The 21,714-nt window shown below is 35.8% G+C and overlaps 1 protein-coding gene across 1 annotated transcript in view; it reads right to left on the bottom strand.

Moving 5' to 3' along the window:
- Nucleotides 1-21,351, bottom strand: part of LOC149144041 (heavy metal-associated isoprenylated plant protein 23-like) — a 22,175-nt gene extending 824 nt beyond the window's left edge. The window contains exons 1-2 of the mRNA XM_089448637.1: nucleotides 21,002-21,351; nucleotides 20,556-20,634 (exon numbers count right to left, since the gene is read on the bottom strand). Of these exons, the coding sequence (XP_089304763.1) occupies nucleotides 20,556-20,634; nucleotides 21,002-21,073 (151 nt within the window). The 5' untranslated portion in view covers nucleotides 21,074-21,351. The remainder of the gene's footprint in view (nucleotides 1-20,555; nucleotides 20,635-21,001) is intronic.
- Nucleotides 21,352-21,714: the final 363 nt, after the last annotated feature.

Below are 21,714 nucleotides of genomic sequence, written 5' to 3'. Positions count from 1 at the left end.
TATTTGCAAAATATAATATCAAACCAATTGTAAATTAAAAACTCACACAATCTAGCCAAAAATTAGATCACCACATTTTTGAAAAAAAGAATGGCACCATAAGGAAACTAAAAAAACTAGACTGCTCCTTTCCTTTACGCTTACGCAGGCAGTCACGTTGTTTGAAATCAACGGTTAATACATTGCTTTACGCTTACGCAAGCAGTCACATCGTTTGAATCAACGGTTAATACATTGTTTAAATCAACGGTTCATTCGGTTCTACACGATTAGACGTCTCCTTTCCTTCAATGCATGAAAATGGATAGTCCGTCATTACATGACAAACATACAAGTCAATTTTGTCCGTGAAGCAACAGGCAATTTTATTGCTGAAGTAAATTTTGTGTGTATCCCGTGATTTCTATTTGTCTTGTGGTCACTCAGGCCCTCAGATTCTTTGAATCAACGGTTCACACATTATTTCATTCAACGGTTCACTCGTTTCTACAAGATTACACGCCTCCTTTCTATCGACGAATGGAAAATGGAGCACGATGACAAACATGCTAAGACAATTCAATCGCTGAAGCAGCGGCTTCACCTGGCCAAAATTTAAGTAAATTATATTGTCAATAAGGCAACCGCATTATTTGAATCAACGGTTCGCTCATTGTTTTACTCCATGATCGAAGCATTTCAATGCCAGCGGATATGTGGATCAGGATCAAATGTAAGGGTCATAATATTATGATTTGAAGGGTTGTGGTTGGTTTAAATTTTCCTATATCTGATATTGTTTTAGTCGGATAAAAAGTGTGATTAAAACCAAATTAAGATATGTATTGTTAATAGGATTTTGATAAATTAAATTTCTCAATATGTTTCTCAAGCTTTTGTTTACCACTTTAGTTTATTCATTTGTTTGAGGGTGATATACTGAATTGAAACTAAGTTTGCCACCTAGTTTCTTCCAAAGAGTTCTCTAGAAATGCCCAACAAACTTTGTATTCTTGTCAGACACAATACTTATAGGCAATCCATGTAACCTTACAACTTCTGAAAAAAATAGATTAGAAATATGTGTTGCATCACTAGTCTTTTTACATGAAATGAAATGTGCCATCTTGGAAAATCTATCTACCACAACATAAATGGAATCATTCCCTCTTTGAGTTCTAGGTAATCCCAAAACAAAATGCAAACTAACTGCATCCCATGGTTGGTCTGGTATTGGCAATGGCTGGTACAATCCTGTATTTTGGCTTCTCCCTTTAGCATGCTGACATATCCTGCGCTTCTCAACAAATCTCTTAACATCAGTTTGCATATTTGGCCAATAGTAAAAATCATTTACCTATGCAAAGGTTTTGTCTTGTCCAAAGTGTCCAGATAATCCTCCACTGTGTTTCTCCTTGATTATGTTTTCCCTCATAGAACATTTGGGAATACACAATTTGTTACCTTTAAACAATAAACCTCCTTGGATAAGATAATCTTGCAACTAACTTCTGTTATGAATTGCTGGATTTTGCACAACTGCATAAAAATATTTGAATTATGCATCATCTTTATACATATCAACCATTTCTTCAAATCCTACAATACCAACTCTTAATTCTTGTAAAATGAAATTTACCCTGCTTAAAGCATTAGCAAATTTGTTCAACTTACCACTTGCGTGTTTTATCACAAAAGTGAAACTCTGTAAAAACTCTACCCACTTGGCATGTTTCTGGTTCAATTTTGGCTGGTTGTTTATGAACTGCAATACATGATTGTCAGAATATAATACAAACTCCTTTGGTAGAAAATAATGTCTCCATATTTTTTTAAGCTTGCACAATAGCATATAACTCTATATCATAAGAAGAATACTTCTTCTTAGCTTCATTTAGTTTCTCACTAAAGTAAGCTATTGGTCTCTGTTTCTGACTGAAAAGTGCTCCAATTGCAACTCCACTAGCATCAGTTTCAACTTGAAAAACTTTCTCAAAATCAAGTAAAGCTAAAATTCGTTTCTCTATGATTTTCTTCTTCTGTCTGTTGCTTCTATCCACTTGAATGGTTGATTAGTCTCTTTGATTGTCTCAATAATTGGTGCACAAATATGACTAAAACCTCTCATAAATTTTCTATAAAAACTTGCAAGACCATGAAAGCTTATTACCTCAAATATGTTTCTTGGAGTAGGCGAGTCCCAAATTGCTTGGACTTTCTCTGGATCCATTTTCAAGCCTTCTTTAGAAACTAAAAATCCCAAATAGATTAATTCTTCTTTCGTGAAACTACATTTCTTTAGATTTATCAGTGGTTTCTCTTTCTGCGGAGTTTTTAAAACCAACTTAAGATGCTCCAGGTGTTCTTCTTTGCTTCTACTAAAAACTAAAATATCATCAAGGTAAGCAATAATAAATTTGCCTACATATTCCTTCAAGGCTTCATTTATTAATCTCATGAATGTGCTATGTGCATTAGTGAGTCCAAAAGGCATCACTAACCACTCATAGACACCACTATTTGTTTTAAATGCAGTATTCCATTCATCTCCTTCTCTAATTCTTATTTGATGATATCCACTCTTCAGATCTATCTTAGTAAAATACTTTGACCCACTCAAACAATCCATCAAATCATCCATGTGTGGTAAAGGAAATCTATACCTAATAGTAATCTTGTTTATGGCTCTGGAATCTGTACACATACGCCATTCACCTTCTTTCTTTGGACTGAGTATTGTTGGTACAACACATGGACTGAGAGTCTCTCTGATCACTCCCTCATCCATCAGTTCTTGCACTTGTCTTCCAACTTCTGCATTCCCTTTAGGAGTTAATCTGTATGCTACTTTGTTTGGCAAACTTGCTCCGATATTAAATCAATATGATGACTAATACTCCTAATTGGTGGTAATGCATTCGATAACTCATCCAAAATAATATCAGCACAACCATTCAATAGAGTTTTGATTTCTTCAGGTAAATCATCTAACTTTGTGGAAGTTAAAATTACTTTATGTCTCCCTATGACAGAAAAATGCATTTCTTCACCTTTTCCAACTTCTTGCAACAACTCCTTTCCACTCATCAGCATAACACTATTTCCGGTTGCCTCTTTGCCTGCTTCATCCTTCAATGGCAATAGTGTGTGCTTATTTCCATCCTTCTCCAAAGTGTAAGTATTCCTGCTTCCATCATGAATAGCTTTTCGATCAAACTACAAAGGTCTTCCCAATAACACATGGCATACATCCATTGGCATTACATCACACAATATCACATCCTTTTAAGTACCAATCTATATCTCTACCTTGCATTGTTCTGTCACAATAATCTGATGTCCTCTTTAAAGCCATGACACTTTCTAAGGAGTAGGGTGTGTTGTCTTCACTAATCCTAGATTGTCCACCATTTCTGTAGAAACAAGGTTTTCAGTGCTTCCACTGTCAATTATCACTTTGTAGCATTTTCCCTTGGACTTGCATGTAGTTTTGAATAAACTCTTTCTCTGAGATGGTTCTCCTGTCTCTTTCTCTATCTTAAGCAATACCCTTTTCAACAACAAGGATTCTCCTACTTCAGGTGATTCTTCCTTATTTACAAATTGAGGTTTTTTATTCTTTTGCCTTAGCCACATTCACATTCCTCTGACTTGTTGCTTTAGTATGAGGACAGTCCCATGATCCATGTCCCCATTCTCCACATGTATAACACCGAATTTCTCTTCCTCGGCCCCTTCCTCTGGGTGCAAATCTTCCTCTATTAAAGTCTCCTCTTTGTGGTGGTCTACTACTTGAAATTCCTGCTTCACTCTGATGGTGCTGAAATCTTGGTCTAGTAGTTCCTCTACCTCTTGCTGAACATTTCCCTCCATTCCTTTCATTTTGTTTCCCCAACATCTTCTCTTCTTCCTTCAAAGCTACTTGATAGGCATCTTCAATTGTCTTCAGATTCAGCAAGTTGATTTCATCCCGTATATCATACCTTAAGCCATTGATATACCTAGCTACCTTCTCTTCATCATCCTCTGCATGTCCTGCTCTAATATTCATCTTGCAGAACTCTTTTGTGTACTCTTTGAAAGTCATGCCTTTTTGTCTCAAGTTTTGAAATTGTCTAAAAAGATTTAACCAATAATATTTTGGCATAAATTTGGCTTTCAATTTACTTACCATTTTATCCCATTGTTTGATCTTTGGCTTCCCTTTTCTTGCTCTAGATGCTTGTAATTCATCCCACTAGATAGCTGCATGACCCTTCAATCTGGTAAATGCAAATTTCACCTTCTTTTGCCATCAACCTCCTACTCATAGTCAAAATACTTGTCTAATGAACTGATCTAGCCCATCAAACCTTCTACATTGAGATTCCCATCATACAAAGGTATTTCCATCTTTGGTCTTCCACTTGCTTTGGCTAACACCTTGAAAACTTTGGCAGCTTCACTTTCAACTACTTCTTCTTCCTCAAAAGATTCTTCTATCGCATTGACATCTCCTTCATCAATTGCTCTCCTCTGAGTAATCTCCATTGTCTCCATCCTGGTACGTAGACTCTGGATCTCATCCAGCAGAACTTCATTCACTATAGGTCTCCCTCGACCTATGCTAGCTCCTCTCCTCGATGGCATGTTTGTTGTAGCAAAACTTAATCTCTCTTCTCTGATATCAAAATGATGCAAGAGGTTGACGAAATGAGGTTATAATTGGAAAATAGACTAATGGTTAATTTTATAGCCAATCATCTCTCTTAAACGAATTCTGTACGTGACTTTCTTTTTCCTAAGGGTCTCGCTTTTTAACTAATCACTATCGGTCCCACTTAGCTTTTCCTCATAAGCGAGTGCTTCGATCTGCACCATCGATTTCACCTTTCCAGATCCAATGGCTATCGCGTCCTATCGTGCGCCAAATCGATTGACCCCGCTTGATCCAATGATCATCACACAATCTCGCGAAGAATCTAGCACAGTCATTATCAAATTCAGAGCACGCGAGAAAAGTTGTTTTGGCATGCTATGTGTTGAGCGCTAAGGCTAATCACGCAGACTCGGAACAATACTACTTACCACTTTTTGAGCGCACGAATTACTGCTTCCCGCTCATCAAATACAACCCACATGCTTATTACTTACCTTTAAGGAAGGCGCTTTATGTAAGGTTTAGCGCTTTAGCGCCAATATTAACCTTAAACACGAATTGACAGTGATTAATGATAAAACACATAAACAGTTGTGATTTATATATAAAATTTTTAAACAAAGGAAAATACTCGATGAATTCTTTAAACGACGATACACAGATATGAATAACCTTATACACTAGGATTAACATGCAACGCAACTCTTCATCCTTTATTCAATAAAATGTAAATTACAGAGTCTTGGCCCTTTTGGCCTGATTACAATGGTTTCTTGACCTCTGTTCTATCTCAAACCCTATCTCTTTCACTCAAAACTCTCGCTTACACACTCTGTTCTTAATCATCTAATCTCTATCATTACATTCTTTTTCTCTTTTACGAATCGAATCCTATCCTAACTACATAACAACTTGATCCCTATTTTGAGCAATCTAACAATTAAATCTCTATTCTCAACCTCTATTACACACCTATACTAACAACTTATCTCTTAGTCTAAAGATAATTCAATATTCCAATTATTACAATAATGAAGTAAAGATCATTTTCGAGAGGTCCAACCCTCTCTACTAAAACTAAATTTGACCACTCAAATCAATGAAATTCATCTCATTTTAGCCATAACATGTGAACATACAATCACATTGTTGGCTAAGTCTGGATGCTCTTGCATCACTCAACCATGTTTATTTTAGTATTTTTAATATTTATCTTAGGGTTTTCATAACTTGGGTTTGGATCACTCCAGATCTATTCTACCAACGTTTAATCTGTTCTACCAACGTTTAATTTGTTCTCCTGCGGCTTCCGATCTCATAATTATATCCTGCGGCTTCCGATCTTCTGCGACTTCCGATATTCTGCGGCTCCAGATCGTTATCTCCTGCGGCTCCAGATTTGCCTCTTGTGCGATCGCTCCAGATCGCCTCCAAATCTTCTGCGGCTCCAAATCTGTGGTTAACTAGAGCGTTTGTGCCATTGGTTCACGGCGGGAATCGAGACGGCAGATTTAGCATTTTAACGGCTTTGCAGCTCTATGGCCGCCACCGGACTGTAGATTTACCCCTTCAACCGTAAATCATTTTTACTGAGCATTTTGGATCATAAAGCATCGAGCCCTAGATCTGCAAGGGGTTGGTTTTTGAGAATTTTTGTATTTTCTAGATCGCCTTAGTGGCTTTCGATCTATACATCGCCTCCAGAATAACACTATACATCGCCTCCAGATCGCCTTAGTGGCTTTCGATCTTCTGCGGCTCCAGATCGCTATCTTTTGCGGCTCCTGATTCGCCTCTTGTGCGATCGCTCCAGATCGCCTCCAAATCTTCTGCGGCTCCCTATCTTCTGCGGCTCCAGATCACCTCTTGTGCGATCGCCTCCAGATCTTCTGCAGCTCCAGATCGCCTCTTGTGCGAGTAAAATATGGCTCCCAGCTTCGCAAAAATCGTTGCTGGCTCATTTCTGTCTGCTTCTAGAGGGCAAGCTCCTGCCCATATCGTCAGTGAAGCCCCAGCTCCCACTGTCCAGGTGGTCCAGGCCTCACTCGATGAGGCTTTGAAGTTTTCTGAAAGCGCCCTAATCTGTCGGTTCAATGGCTTTTGGCCGCGGCTGACAGCTCTCCACAATTGGATCTCGGAGGTATGGAAGCCTGTCATTTCTGATGAAATTAATATCTACCCCTGTGCTAGGGGTTTCTTTATAGTAGATTTTGAAAATCCTGAAAGCAGACAATGCATTCTAGATTCCGGCCCTTGGTTTTGGGAAAAATCAGGCCTATTCATGAAGCCATGGAACCCATCATTTGATCCATCAACAACAGTCATAACCTCAGCGCCAGTTTGGGTGAGATTGCCAAGTCTACCCTTGCATCTCTGGAATCTCTCCTCGCTAAAAGCCATTGGAAATGCAATTGGGGAATTTTACTGCAGGTGCCCAGAAACAGAGGAATATGCCAGAACCACCTATGCACGCATTTGTGTGGAAATGGACTTCAGTGCTAGATTCCCAGCAGAAATAAACCTAACAAGCAAAGACTATGTGTGGAACCAGAAACTTGATTATGAAGGTGTCCTCTTCAGATGTCGATCTTGCTTTGAGATGGGCCATCTAGCCAAATATTGCCCAAAAGCCTCTGATTCTGCTAGAAAAAACCACCATAGATCTACATGGTGGGAAGGAGAGCAAAAAGAACACTGCACTGTCATCAAAGAAGAACACTCTAGAGAAAACTCTGAATCACAAGAAATCGGGCAAGAAAGAAACAACTCTCAGGACAAGCAGGGAGAAAGCCCTGCCCAACAACAAAAAAGTGAACTCGACAACCCTTCAAGCATCAACAATTATGAGGATTCGAATACCGCACAAAATAAATCTTCATTTAACAGCAAAACAGATCTCCTAGACCAAACTTCTTCTCCGACTACCTTCAAAAGGACGAACACAATAGATTGCGAAGCTAAGACACCAATGTCCCAAGAACCAGAAGAGATGAAGGAGATGCAAGATAAAGGAAGTTGGAAGACCGTAGAGAAAAAAAAGAAAGCTACAACACCAATCTCGCCAAGAAAGACGAGGAGCCAGTTAATTAAAATCTAAGAAAATTATAGGTCCAATAGACCAATTTGGTCTCAGTGGACGTTAACCACCACCATCATCATCATCATAATATTAGTCCCTTGGGTTTAATATTATTTCCTTGGGTTCATAATGCCTTGGGGTTTTAGTATTAATCCCTTGGGTTTATTACTCCACTCGGTTTATAATATCAATCACTTGGGTTTATTATTTGTTTAGGTTTATAATGTCAATCATGGTGAACAATTGCCAACCATGGTCAATCATCAGGTTTTAGTATTTTAGTATTTATCCCTTAGGTTTATTTTTCCCTTGGGTTCATAATATCATTCCCTTGGGGTTATTATTAACTTCGGTTTATAATATCAATCATGGTCAACCATGGTGAACCATAACCAACCATGGTGGGATGTCGCAGCATGAAAAACTTGTCTCCATATAAAAATCATGGATGATCATTGTCAACCATGGTCACCCATGCTTGATCATGGTCAAGCATGTTTTATAGAATCAAACATGGTCAACCATGGTCAATCTTGGATTTTTGCATTAATCCCAATGGTTTGTTATTCCTTTGGGTCAAACATAGTGAATCATAGTCAACCTAGTCAACCATGCTCAAATGTCACTTTGTGACAAATATTGTCTCAATATGAAAATCAACCATGGCCAACCATGGTCCAACATCACATTGTGACAAAGAATTAATTATTATTATCAATTATTATCAAAATTTTCATAATTTTGTGGGTATATGATGATTTCAATTTGCTCTATTCTTACTTAGGCAACCGCATTGTTTGAATCAATGGTTCACTCATTGTTTTACTCCATGATCGAAGCATTTCAATGCTAGTGGACTTGTGGATCAGGATCAAATGCCAAGGTCATAATATTATGATTTGAAGGGTTGTGGTTGGTTTCATTTTTTTCCTGATATTTTTTTAGTCCAATAAAAAGTGTCACTAAAATATGTATGGTTTCATGAATAATATTATATTATGTTATATATATATATATATATATATATATATATATATATATATATCTGAATAATTAAATGAATTACAATTTAATTATGATCACCATATAAATTCAATTAACTAAACATAATTAATCATGATTATAATTTAATCATGGTCACCACATAATTACGATTAATTAATAATAATAAATTATGATTAATTATGTTACTCGATTATTATGAATACAATTACTTCTAACTATAACATTAAAATTCAATTAATTATTTATTCATGTTTAAAATGTGATTAATATTTAAACAGAGAATTCACACAACTTGGTATCAAGATAGAAGTAAGGATGGGTTTCATAGTAATGGTATTCATCATATGAAGATGGATGTTCTTCCATAGACATCTCTCAATAGCATCTTGTGAATTTCAAAAACTTGGAAAGGGCATTGACTCGAAACTATTAAAGAAAATGAGTTATGATGGATAAAGGCCAAGCAATAGAAGAGAAGGCACCTTGAGCCCCTATGGTAGTGACATCACGGGTCGAGCATGAAGGCTTGGGATTTTATGGAAAATATGTAAGACCCATGACCAGGAAGATAGTTTTCATGAAGGAAAAATACATGCCAAAGTTGGCATGTTTGATAGGAGAATGAGTAGCAATAAGTGTACTAAGACCAATTACCCTATAATATTTATAATAGTATAAAAAAATAATACTACATTATAAATGCAGCCACATAAATAAGTTAGAATATTCTTAAGACCTAGATAATAAGGAAAAGGGAATTAATATATAATACTAAAAACAACTAAGAGGGGGGGGAGGCGGGTGGGGAGAACCATATATAGTCAAGAAAAAGGCTAAGGGGACTAGAGGGAACAACAAAAATGGAGAATAGAAGAACAGAAAGGAGAACAAAAGAAAGAAGGATAGGAGGGAAAATGGTACATAAAGAATAATAAGAAAAAAAAGTCAAATTCAATAAGGGTAATAGAGAAACACGGGAAAGATAAAGGAGTAAGAGAGGAAGAGGGAAGGAATAAAAGAGAGAGGGGAGTGAAACAAGGAGGGTAAAGAAGAAACGTAGAAAATATGAAAGGAGGAAGAGAGTGAGAGGAAAGGAATAAAAGAAAATGGGGGGGACTAGGGAAATGAAGAGAAATTCAAAGGGGAAGAAAACGGAAGGGGAAAATGGGGTAGACCACCAATCAAAAAGAGAGAAAAAAGGAGAAAAGAAGAAAAGGAGGATAAAAGGACAACCTTGTAAATTATGAGTGGAGCAATGGGAGTAAAGAGAGCCAGTGGTTATTGGCTTCAAATCCACCATCCCTATTGAGATTAAAGGGATGCTTCATTATTTCTAGTGCCTCTCTAATTTTATTTTGTATTGGTAGCCTTCTTCATCAAGGACCTTAGTGTTTTCAAGGAAAATATCATCTTATTATATTAATTTTAAAAATAATTCAAGAGAATTTTTTAATAGTTGTTTTTGAAAAGTTACAAAAACATGTTAAAAAATAGTTTTATAAGTAAATGTGTTTTTTTTTAGTAATATTGTTTTTTTAGTCATGAGAATCAATTTTCCATTAAAACTATAAATCGTATTTATATGGCATCAATTAATAATTTTATTTTTTTTGTCGATCAATTAAGATTTTATTATTTATAAGATGAGGTATCTATTTCAGTAATTTAATTATAAAATTTACTAAAATATAAAAAATCCATTTTTTTTTTAAATTTAAACTTATAATTAAATAAAATAAAACAAATAAATTTCACCATTACACATATACATACACTTAACTATCTATATATAGTTAAGTGTATGTATATGTGTAATGGTGAAATGTATTTGTTTTATTTTATTTTATTATAAGTTTAAATTAACTATATATATGTCACGCCCATGAGTCGTGTTTTCGATGTGCGATGAGTTGGGGAGACACACTCTTGGTTAAATGCGATCAGTTGGAGGGAAATGAGTTGTGTGCGACGATATGCGATGAGTGCATGAGTTGGGTGTGACATATGTGTAACAATATGCGAAAAAAGAATGCGAGTATGGGAAGAGTTTATATGATGGGTGGAAGGTCGCACAGAGAGGTGGAGCCGACCCACGAGTTGGACGAACTGTTGTGAAGGATGGGCGAGCCGACATGATGTGGGGGTGAAACTATGTGTGGATAACGAAAATGTATGATCGGCCTAGATAGGCTGACCCCATTATTAACCATGGTGAATAGGTATATATTGGTGGATGACGCATGATGGGAGAATAAATGAAGGATCAACAGATAACATACTTCCAAAGTGAGCCAAGTGACTTGGAGAGCGAAGGGAGGTGAAGATAAGGCAAGGCCGAGGTGCAGGTGGACGGGTCGACCGAAGCACCAAGGCGAAAAGAAAAACAAAACTGCAAGACAAGTTTAGGTACCACAGGTCGAACGGGTCAGAGAGAAAGGAGGGTCTGCCTGCTTATGCAACAACCGGGTGGTAGGTCAGGTAGTGAACAGAAGTGCAGAAGGTTGGGGCAGATCTCCACAGAGCGTCGGGCGGGCAATTTGACACAAGGTGCCGACTAGGAAAGTTGACATGGAGCACCGAGTGAGAAAGATGGCACAGTTGCACCAAGCGGGCAAGTTAACACAGACTGCCAGGTGGGTGAGTTGAGGAGCACTGGGCACGATGAGTTGGGCGTTGGGGAGATACGAGCCGGGCACGACGAGTTGAGCTCCGGGCATGACAAGCCAGGAGTGTGAATGGTGAAGTGCGACATAGTTGGACGAGGACGCATGGTATGGTGGGCCGCCCTGAACGGTGGACTTGGGCAAGGCTACACGATAGTGGAGCCGATTTTAATGACAACTTGGGCAGACTTAAGAAGTGAAGTTTGGGCATGAAATTTTAAATTATATTGTTATTATATATTTTGGGCAAGCTCTAACTAGGGAGTTGCCCCTCCCTTGAAGAATATTGTACTTGTGTACTTTTATATGAATGAAGTTAAAGATGAATGTTTCCGTTGTGTAAAATGAATGATGAATGCTTAGTGAAGTGAAAATATTCTAAGTATTGAATGTTAGACGTAGTCTGTACTTGAAAGTATTGGTGAAAATAAATCGGGTAGTGGTGCCACACCTGCGTATGTGCAGTTGAAAGACCACCGCCAAGATAGGGGCGTGAGAGCAAATATATGGTCAGAAAACTTATGCAATGTCAAAGCCATTCGGAAAAGGGAGTTGTCATGGGGTGAATTTAAAAAATAATTTTTAGAGAAGTATATGTACAAGGTATTATGATACCAAGGTTAAATAATTTCATGAACTCAAGTTGGGTAAGCTTACACCAAATTACTATATAAATAAATTCTTAGAACTATTGAGGTATGTACCTTATGTCTATAATGTACCTTATTAAATACATTTTTTTTAATTTTTTATATAATATTTATTTGTTATTCTTTTATACTTTAGCAATTAACCATACTTCTTATTGTTATTATTCTCTAATTTTTCTAATATTCACTTGTGATTCAAGCTCCAACATTTGAACAAGAATTACTTCAAGATAATTCATTTCTATTTTATATTTGCTTATATTACTTTTGATACCCTTCTCCAGGTAAAAAAAAAAATACTACTTACATAATATATTTTCTCCTTATGGTTTAAACTCATTATAAAGTTTTCTTTATCTACCACTAATAAGTTTCTATTATAAATGTTATTGTATTCGAATAGTACTTCACTAATAAGTTTCTATTATAAATGTTATTGTATTCGAATAGTACTTCTATCTTTATTAGCATTACTATAACAACTCAGTGATATATACAAAATATTTGTATTCCAAAAATAGTCTCATATTAATTTATTAAATAATATATACATATCTATACCAAAACCATTGTGATCATATCATATTATTTATATATACATGTATATACACACGAAGTATATAAAACAAGGTTTACCCCTTTTCATCCCAAGTCTCCGTAGTATATACATATTGTCCCTTATATAGTAAGTACATGATTTATCCTTTTCCACGTCATATGATATATATATCTTGAATTCCTATGTTAACGTGGTGAAATGTTGCAATGTTGCAATTCAGGTTATAATTTTATAAAGGACCTAACTAAGGTGTTCATAGAGCTCAACTTTCACATTTTTTTTCAAACTTGTATAATGTATTCATATAAATGTATATAGGCTCACCTTGTATTTGACATGGCAGTCAATAAACTTGGTACGAGGTCCCTTGTAATCGTGACACTCTTTTGTTGAACCCCGACAATGATTTCACGGCAAGAGCTAACGGGTTTGCTATTGGGCATTAAATGCCTGGCTATATGCGTCTCGATAGCTTTTTAACACACACGCCATTAGTTTTTATTTATCTATCATTGCGCACGCGTGTTATAAAAAGCTATCGGGGGCGCATGTAGCCGGGCATTTAATGCCCAATGGCAGGCCCGTTAGCTCTTGCCATGATTTCACCTGCCCTTCACGTGGCAGTGGTCTATAATGCAACTTTTTGGAAGCCTTTCCGGTGAGTTTTTCCGGTCAAAATCCGGCAGCAATTTATTGCAATCGCAAGTTTGATAGCTAGTTTCTGCACAATCAAAGTGTCCCAAGGGTTTTCCAGGGTGCTGAATCCAAATATACAGTTAAAAAACCATTTTAACTGCAATAAATCAAGATTTAACCTCAATTTCTTCTGCCGGATTCCGTCACCGAAATCTCCAAAAAATCGCATTATAGACAACTCCCTTCACGTGATGTAATTCGGAATTTGTGAACCTTAATTCACACGATTGTGATGTTACTTTAGTTGATCAACGACGTACATCATTAGCGTTTTCGTTTTGGTTGAATGACTGTCTCCCAACATTCATTTGGTAATGTAATTGCTCTACTTATAGCTACCCATTTTGTCCTTGCTGCTCATTGCAAACAATCGATAATGAAGACCATGCCCTTTCCTTCAAACCTTATTGAGTTCTTTTTGGGTGGAAATGTATTTTCTGGTTGATTCAACATGTTACAGTTAATATTTTATTTTCGAGTACGTTACGATTATCCTTTATGTTATTTGGTGAATTTATGATTAATAGTTTTAACCAATCTCTTTTTGGTTTTTTAGGTTCGTATGGATATTTTTTTTGTTCCAAGGTGTCCAAATCTTCTCAAGGGTTCTTCCCCTTATAATTATAAATTTTTGATATGTAATTCTCTTGCTTGACTGCTCTTGTTGCGAAGAGTAATTTCTCTTTGGCTCCTTGTTTCAAGTGAAATTTTAACTTTCTCTTAACTATTCACTATATTTTTTTATATTTTTAATTTCCTCAGGGTTTAACCCTTGAAAATTGCAATGTAGGAAATTAAGGGTTTTTATGGTTGTCTTTAAACAAGGTTTTTAATTTTATACTCAGCGGGATTTGTCGAGGAAAGGTTAAAGTGCTCATATTTAATAGTTTTAACCAACCACCATTTTTAGTTTTTTAGGCTCGTATAGACATTTTTTTTGTTCCAAGGTGGCCAAATATTCTCAAGGGTTCTTCCACTTATAATTATAAACTTTTGATATGTAATTCCCTTGCTCGACTGCTTCTGTTGCGAAGAGTAATTTCTCCTCAGCTCCTTGTTTCAGGTGAAATTTTAGCTTTCTCTTAATTATTCAGTATGTTTCTTTTGTATTTTTTATTTCCGAGGGGTTTAACCCCTGAAAATTTCAATGCAAGAAATTTAAGGGTTCTTATGGTTGTCTTTAAACAAAGTTTTAATTTTATATTTGTCGGGCAAGGTTAAAGTACTCATATGTCTTTCTATCCTTACAAGTGAGCTAAATAAGAATTATTTTTCCCTTGGTGTGTGTATATATATGTGTGTGTGCGTGTGTGAGTAAATTGTTCAGTTAACCTTGTACTTGGGTTTCCATAAATGAAAACCCTAACTTTCCAGGTTTTTTTATATGGGTATAAAATAGTTTGAACAATATTTTTACCGCAACTGTTATTATAATTGCTTTAGAATAGTCGTAAAATAATTTTTTTGGAGTATTTTTTTATATAAAACCCTATTGAATTTTCCTTAGGGTTTTATCCCTAGAGGAATATATGTGTTTCTACATTTCATATTGGTCGCTTATCTCCAATTTAGGAATGAATATATATATATATATATATGTATATATATGTATATATATATGTATATATATATGTATATATATATATATAATGGGTTTTATCGTAGCCATAATTCTATCTACTACATTTTGTTTTCAATCACAAAATTATGGTTTAATTGCTAAGATAAAGCATGGTATCTTGAAAATGTTTACTCCTTCAAGTAATATTTGACACTTGACCTTTTGTTTATTCTTCTTTAATCAGTTTTCATTTCTTGTTTTACTTCCAAACTCTAATTAAGAATTTGTTCCTTGAACACTTGCACGAAAAATAAAACCCTCAAGGAAATTTTGAAAGTTTTTCCTTCGAGAATATAATCTAGAGTTTTTTCCAATGCGTAAGGATAAGTCTTTAAAATTAGAACAATTAAACACAATGAATATATACAAATGTACAATATAAACTCAAAATCAGGAGATATCACAATATCAAAGACGAAAAAGTAAAATGCCAAAGATACCTCAATAGGTTGCCTTAGTCATTCAGAGACCGGATCAAGTTTAATGAACATAAGACATTGGAAGATACTATCTAGAAAACTGGCTACTGATATGAACAATCCAAACACAAGATTGAGAACGAGATTGACTATAAAAGGAAAGATCATAGTAACTTCAAGGGGAAAGGATTAAAACCATTTGGGCATAAGTAGATGGAAAAGGGGGGAAATTCACCACTCATGCTAAGGGTGAATTCCATTGGACACATCCTGATAACAAAGAGCAACCCTCCAAGCCATCAGGAGGGGAAGTTCAGGGGTACACGGAAATTCAATGTTGGAATTGTGGAGGAAATCACATATGAAGGGATTTCCATCAACCACAGAAGCAAAATGGAAAAAGATCATTCAACATGGAAGAGGCGGTGAAAATAAATGACGCAGTTCAGAGTATGCCTTAAATTTATGCTGCATTGGACAATCAATAAGAAGGTCTCTAGGCCTCAGTCATCGAGATAGAAGGTAAGATCGTTAATAAATCTATTTTAGTTCTAATTGATCCAGGATCTAACCTTAGTTATATTAGCCATAAATTAATAAAAGATTTTACCATGCAAAAGAAGGAGCATACCAAGTCATAGATGGTTCAATTATCCACAAGGTCCATAAATAAAGTAATAGAATTGGTATAATCATGCCACCTAGAATCAGATGGCATGGATAAAACAATGAAACTTAACATCCTTCCGTTGGGTTCGTATGACGTATTAATTGGCATGGACTAGTTGGTAGGCCATGAGACTAAGGTGGATTTTTACAATAAATCATGGAATGCCTAGATGATAAAGGTGATGAAAGAACATTGCAAGGAAAGAAGAGCCCATTTCAGTTAGATAAATTTCAATGTTACAAGAAAAGAAGTGCAGTAAAAAAGGTGTAATTTATTCATGATTTAGGTTAACAATGTATCATAAGACATCAAAGCCAAATTTTAGAACCATCCCATCTTACAACAACACAACGATGTATTTCTAGATGAAATACCAAGGTTACCACCTAAAAGAGACATTGATTTCTCTATCGATCTAATTCCTAGTTGAGTGGTAGTATCTAAGACACCTTATCACATGAGAACCTTTGACTTGATGGAATTGAAACTACAACTAAAGGAGTTATTGGATAAAGGGTATATCAGGCCCAATGTGTCACCATGGGGAGCATCGATTCTGTTTGTGAAGAAGAAGGATGGATAAATGCGGTTATGAATTGATTACCAACAACTAAACAAAGCAAGAATAAAGAATAAATATCCACTACCAAGGATTGGTGATTTGTTTTACTAGCTAAGAGGAGCTATCGTGTTTCAAAAAATTGACTTAAGGTCAGGATATCGCCAAATCAGGATAAAGGATAAAGACATTCATAAGATGGAATTCAGAACAAGTTATGGTAAGTACGAGTTCATGATTGTGCCATTCAAACTTATTGATGCACTAGCTATGTTTATGTGCTTGATGAACAATGTGCTCAATCAATACCTAGAAAATTTGTTTTACACTACTACAAATTCACTCGATTTTCAATGGCCTTTCATCATTATTTTGACCCCCTATCATCGCAAGTTAAGACAAATCTGGATTCCAGTAAACGTCGCATGTAGTATTGTCAAAATATGGACATCCCAAGTTGGCATTTGAATTTTAATGGAAGCTGTCTTCAAAACGTTTGTCATCAATACCATACGTCTTCTTCAAAATCCCTTTCCATAATCGTTGTAAATTCGATAAATATTACGTAGGTCTAGTGACATCTAGCCGAAGGCCATCATCACAAAAACCTACACATTTTCGTTGGATGACCAATGGAAAGTGATGTCAATCTACCAACACGAGGTGTTTTCATCCGATAATATTTCTATAGTTTCCACATTATATGTTGTTGTAACTGTTGTTAGAAGACCAACTAAAACGTCTCCAGACCTATGTAGTATCATTGGATGCCTAAACGAAGTTCAAGTCAGTGTATTGATGTTGATTTTTTCTTTCGACAAATTTTCCACACTGGCAACGTACTATGCCATAGGAATTGACGTCAAAAGATCGACGTAGTTGCTAATTTTCATAAAAAGTTTTGAAAACAATAATGATTTTCTTTAATTACAAAATATTAATCAATTTTATAATATATATATATATATATATATATATATATTTTAAATATGAAATCCCCCTTTCAAAAACTTACAATACATGTGCTTCTGGGCTTTTGACACATTTTGGAAAAATATAAATACGTAACCATGTTTGAAAAGAGGTGGACGACATGAAGGCCCGACAATGACAAAAACCAAAAATGGTTTACGAAAACAAAAAATAGCTAAGTTGGACACCTTTGTAGTGGTTTTAAAAATGTGTGTGTGTTGGGGGTTATGCTTTTGCTCTCAATAGTTGATATTTCATACTAGCATTTTTTTTCAAACCATTTAATGCAAAACCCAACCCCCATGTAAACTTCAATTAGCCTGTGGGTCCCGCATACCATGGATTTGGCGGACAACTAGGCGTTGACTAATATGAGCCATTGATTGCTCCAACATTTGCAAGAAGGATAAACCTTGGTTTATGTTACCCTCCACTCCATGTATAACTAGTCTCTTGCACCTAATTGCTTCTCGATATTCCTCGAATCCATAAGTGTGCTTTGCATTTTATTCACCTTGATAACTCAATTTTTCTGCATTCAATCCTCGACTTGAGCTAGCTTGTTTTGAAGATGCATTCCACAGTTTGACGAGAAGTTGCAATCGAGATATGTAACAACATGGTTAGCGTGATGATGAGTTTGTGTAGCTTCGAGTCCTGAACTATTTAGATGTACAATAATTAAAGCAAAGTTAAAAAAAAATTGAAAATCAAAATTTGTCCCCAAATTGGATCTTTTAGTGTCATGCCTTGGCACTTTGAGACTTACAACCTCTGCATCCAACCAGATGATAGTCAACCTACAACCTGATTGAAAAGTTAAATCATATGTGGTCAAAGACAAGCAACTAATGGTTTAAAATAAACAGATAATGTAAGGACCCTTGTGGCTTGAAATCCTATCCCATCATGTTATGGATGGCAACTTCATATTCCATGGTGTAATTGCATAATAATCAAGGTTGATTTATAAGGTAATACATGTGCTTGACATGCACCCTCCCTCTCTAGGCAAGTCAATCTTTGTACATACGACCGATTCTTTGCTAAAAAATTAATATTCACTTGAGCTCACAGTGTTAGTTTTTTTTTTGCATTAGATGGTGTTTTGGTTTCAAAACTTTGTGGAGAGGCTAAAACACATGAATTCTCAAAAATGCAAAAATTGTTTCTGGAAATTCCACCTAGAGATGTGTCAATTAAATTAATTAACAAGCATTTATTTTTCCTAAGTCCAACTTAGGAAAAATGGTTAATTAAAAATAATTAATTGAGAAATGTGTGAATTCTCTAGAGACTCACACATATCAAATTAGAGATAATCTCAGCCCTTGATTAAGATTTAGTGTTCGCCATTGGAGTCCCAAATAGATATTATAAGAAGAATTCTATGGGTAGATGGATAATAGAGTTTGCAGACACTCAGTTATCTAGATAGTTAGAGAGATCGAGTGAGAGATTGAGTAGCAATGCTCAGAGGGGAAGGGATAGTGATCTGAAAGATTATTTCTAGTTCCAGAGAAGCAAAAGCAAGTGATTGAAGTATTCCATAATGAAGCTAGCCCATGACAACTCCAAGGGTTGTGAGGAATTGTCTGACGAATCACAGTTACAGTCACGCAAGTTTTCCTAGGACAACTACGAGGATCACACAGGTTTTCCCAGCATAACCGTTTGGATTGATCACAATCCATGAAATCCCACATAAAGGTTAGATGACCAAGTTTTAGAGGGAGACAAAGGTCAAGGTTTGCTGGTGGAGAGAGAGAACCTTCTCTCCAAATATTTTATGTCATATCTTGCTATTTGGATAGCAAGAGAGTGTTAGTTTTCAAAGCATCAAATGGTTCTCTAGTCTCGAAACTTTGTGGAGAGGCTAAAACAAATGAGTTCTCTAAAATCAAGAAATCGTTTATGGAAATTCCACCTAGAGATATATCAATTAAATTAATTAATCAACATTTAATTTTCACTACGTCTAACTTAAGAAAAGTGGTTAATTAATAATACTTTGTTAAAAAAGGTGTGAATTCTCTAGATACTCACACAGATCAACTTAGAGATGATCTCAACCATTAATTAAAACTTAATCTTGACCATTAGAATCTCAACTAGAGATTATAAGGAATCAATTGGTAGATGGAGAACAGATTTTATAAACACTCAACTCGACAACGTTGGTCACAATTTACGACGAGACATATCATCAACTCTTACCCAAGTTATAAATGTTTCTTAATTTCTAAATTTTTGTCATTGCACATAAATATTTATACATATAAATTATTTTATTGTTATGTATTATTTTCAGAAGTTCCCATGTATAATTAAGGTCCGAGATTGTTTTATAAGTTTAAAGTCCTTAGTTTCTAGGTAATTTGGGCCTCCACAATGGCCTACAACAATACATAGACCATACATAGACCTATGGTCTAGGGATAGGACTGTCACTCTCACGATACAGGATTCATAACCAATTCTTTTTTCTGGGTGGCTAACCTCAAAATTTTCATTTCTAGAATTATGTATAAATAAACCATAGTATTCACAACGATAAGCACAATATTGAATATCGAATTCTGGCACTATAAACAGAAAAAATAACGACTGTGTTTCCCTTTGAAAACAATACATTGTACCATGAACAAAATTTCCAGGAAACCGATTAATATCCTCACCACAAAGATAGTAAAAGAGAATCATTTTATGCAATGGAAGTCCATCCAGAAAGAAAATAAATGCAACAAATTTTGAGCGTTATGGCCACGGCCGAATTCACCAACAATCCAACTAAATAATGTATCCAGTTACGGTTAACTTTTGCTCCTTTCTGTCCACATCCACCGATTGCACGCCTGCGCATGCGAGATTCATCCCATGAGATAAGTTGCTCTAAGAGATGATTCAATCACCATTAAGGTTTATATTTATGATAGAAGTATTGTATAACTGATAATAATATCTGAGAACATCTTAATATGATTTAATATAATGCACCATGTGAACAAACCCAGTTAAAGAACCACACGAAACTCAGTGCTCACCTTTCATGGACGAGACTGACCTCCTCACTTTCTCCTCACAGCCGTCACAATCTATATTGCGGACCCTCAACACCACAGTCTGCACCAGTTCCAGAAATTAAAACAATGATCAGCTTTGCAGGATCAAATTTAAGGCGTTGTCTAGGTTTTGGAGTTTTGGGTGCAATATGGTAAACCATTTCAGAAAAAATGTAATAGTTTGTTGCTTAAATTGTATTTTTATTTGTATATAAAGATTCAGCCTCTTAAAAAAAATTTGGAAGTAATATACATTAAAAAATTTACTATTCAAACTTGTAATTACAATAAATCCGTATCAGATTCTTAATCAATTCTGACCCAAAAAAGAAAAGAAGAGAACAGAAAAGCATCAAATGCTCATTTAAACTGGAAATTAACGAAATACACATCATAATTAATTAATAAAAGTGGGGGATGCAGTATACCTGCAACTGTAATTGCTTGACGTGTCTCGTACGATCCCCGCAGAAACTCGATACATAGTCCAGCGCGCCCATCGAGCAGAAACTTGAAAGAAAGCTCGAGTGTGCTTTGAAAACGGCAGAAATATCTATCTCCAGACCTCGAAGCAAATATGTTGTATAAAAAGAGAGGGCAGAGATTTTATAGGCAAACTCGAAACTACTAGGGTGGTCTTAATGGTTGGAATTAGCAATATCTACCAGTTCTAGTTGTATTAAAATGATGAAAGCCGGTTTCAGTTTGATATTCACATTTCCAAGCAGCTTACACGCTAAAAAAATTCGCGAGGTGGAATGCCACGATAGTAGCAAAACAGCGTTGGAGCCCACTTCTTTGTAGAGAAGGCCCTGTAGCAGATCGGATCGGATACTGCGCCAGAGTCGCCATGATATTTTGAAGCTCTTGCCTACCGATTGTTAGTTAGTTGCTGGACGGTGGTGATGGCGATGGCAGTGTTTTAGCAATAATCACTTGGCAAGTTGGTTCCACGCGCAAAGAAATTGATGATAAAAGGATGAAAATAAGGATTGCTTTTTTGTCCGAACAGCGAGAGACACCCGTTTCTGCACGATTACACGGTTTTTTTGGAAGATGAAGGATAGCCGGTCATTATATGACAAACATCCGAGGCGGTTCAATGGCCGAAGTAGCGACTTCTCATGGCCTTAAATTTTGT

This window comes from Pinus tabuliformis, chromosome X, assembly GCF_031772625.1.
Source record: "Pinus tabuliformis cultivar Carrire ecotype Pingquan chromosome X, CPIR1, whole genome shotgun sequence".
In the NCBI taxonomy this organism is placed as follows: Eukaryota; Viridiplantae; Streptophyta; class Pinopsida; order Pinales; family Pinaceae; genus Pinus; species Pinus tabuliformis.
The sequence above is the reverse complement of the archived record's forward strand: the minus strand, read 5'-3'. Positions and strand labels throughout refer to the sequence as shown.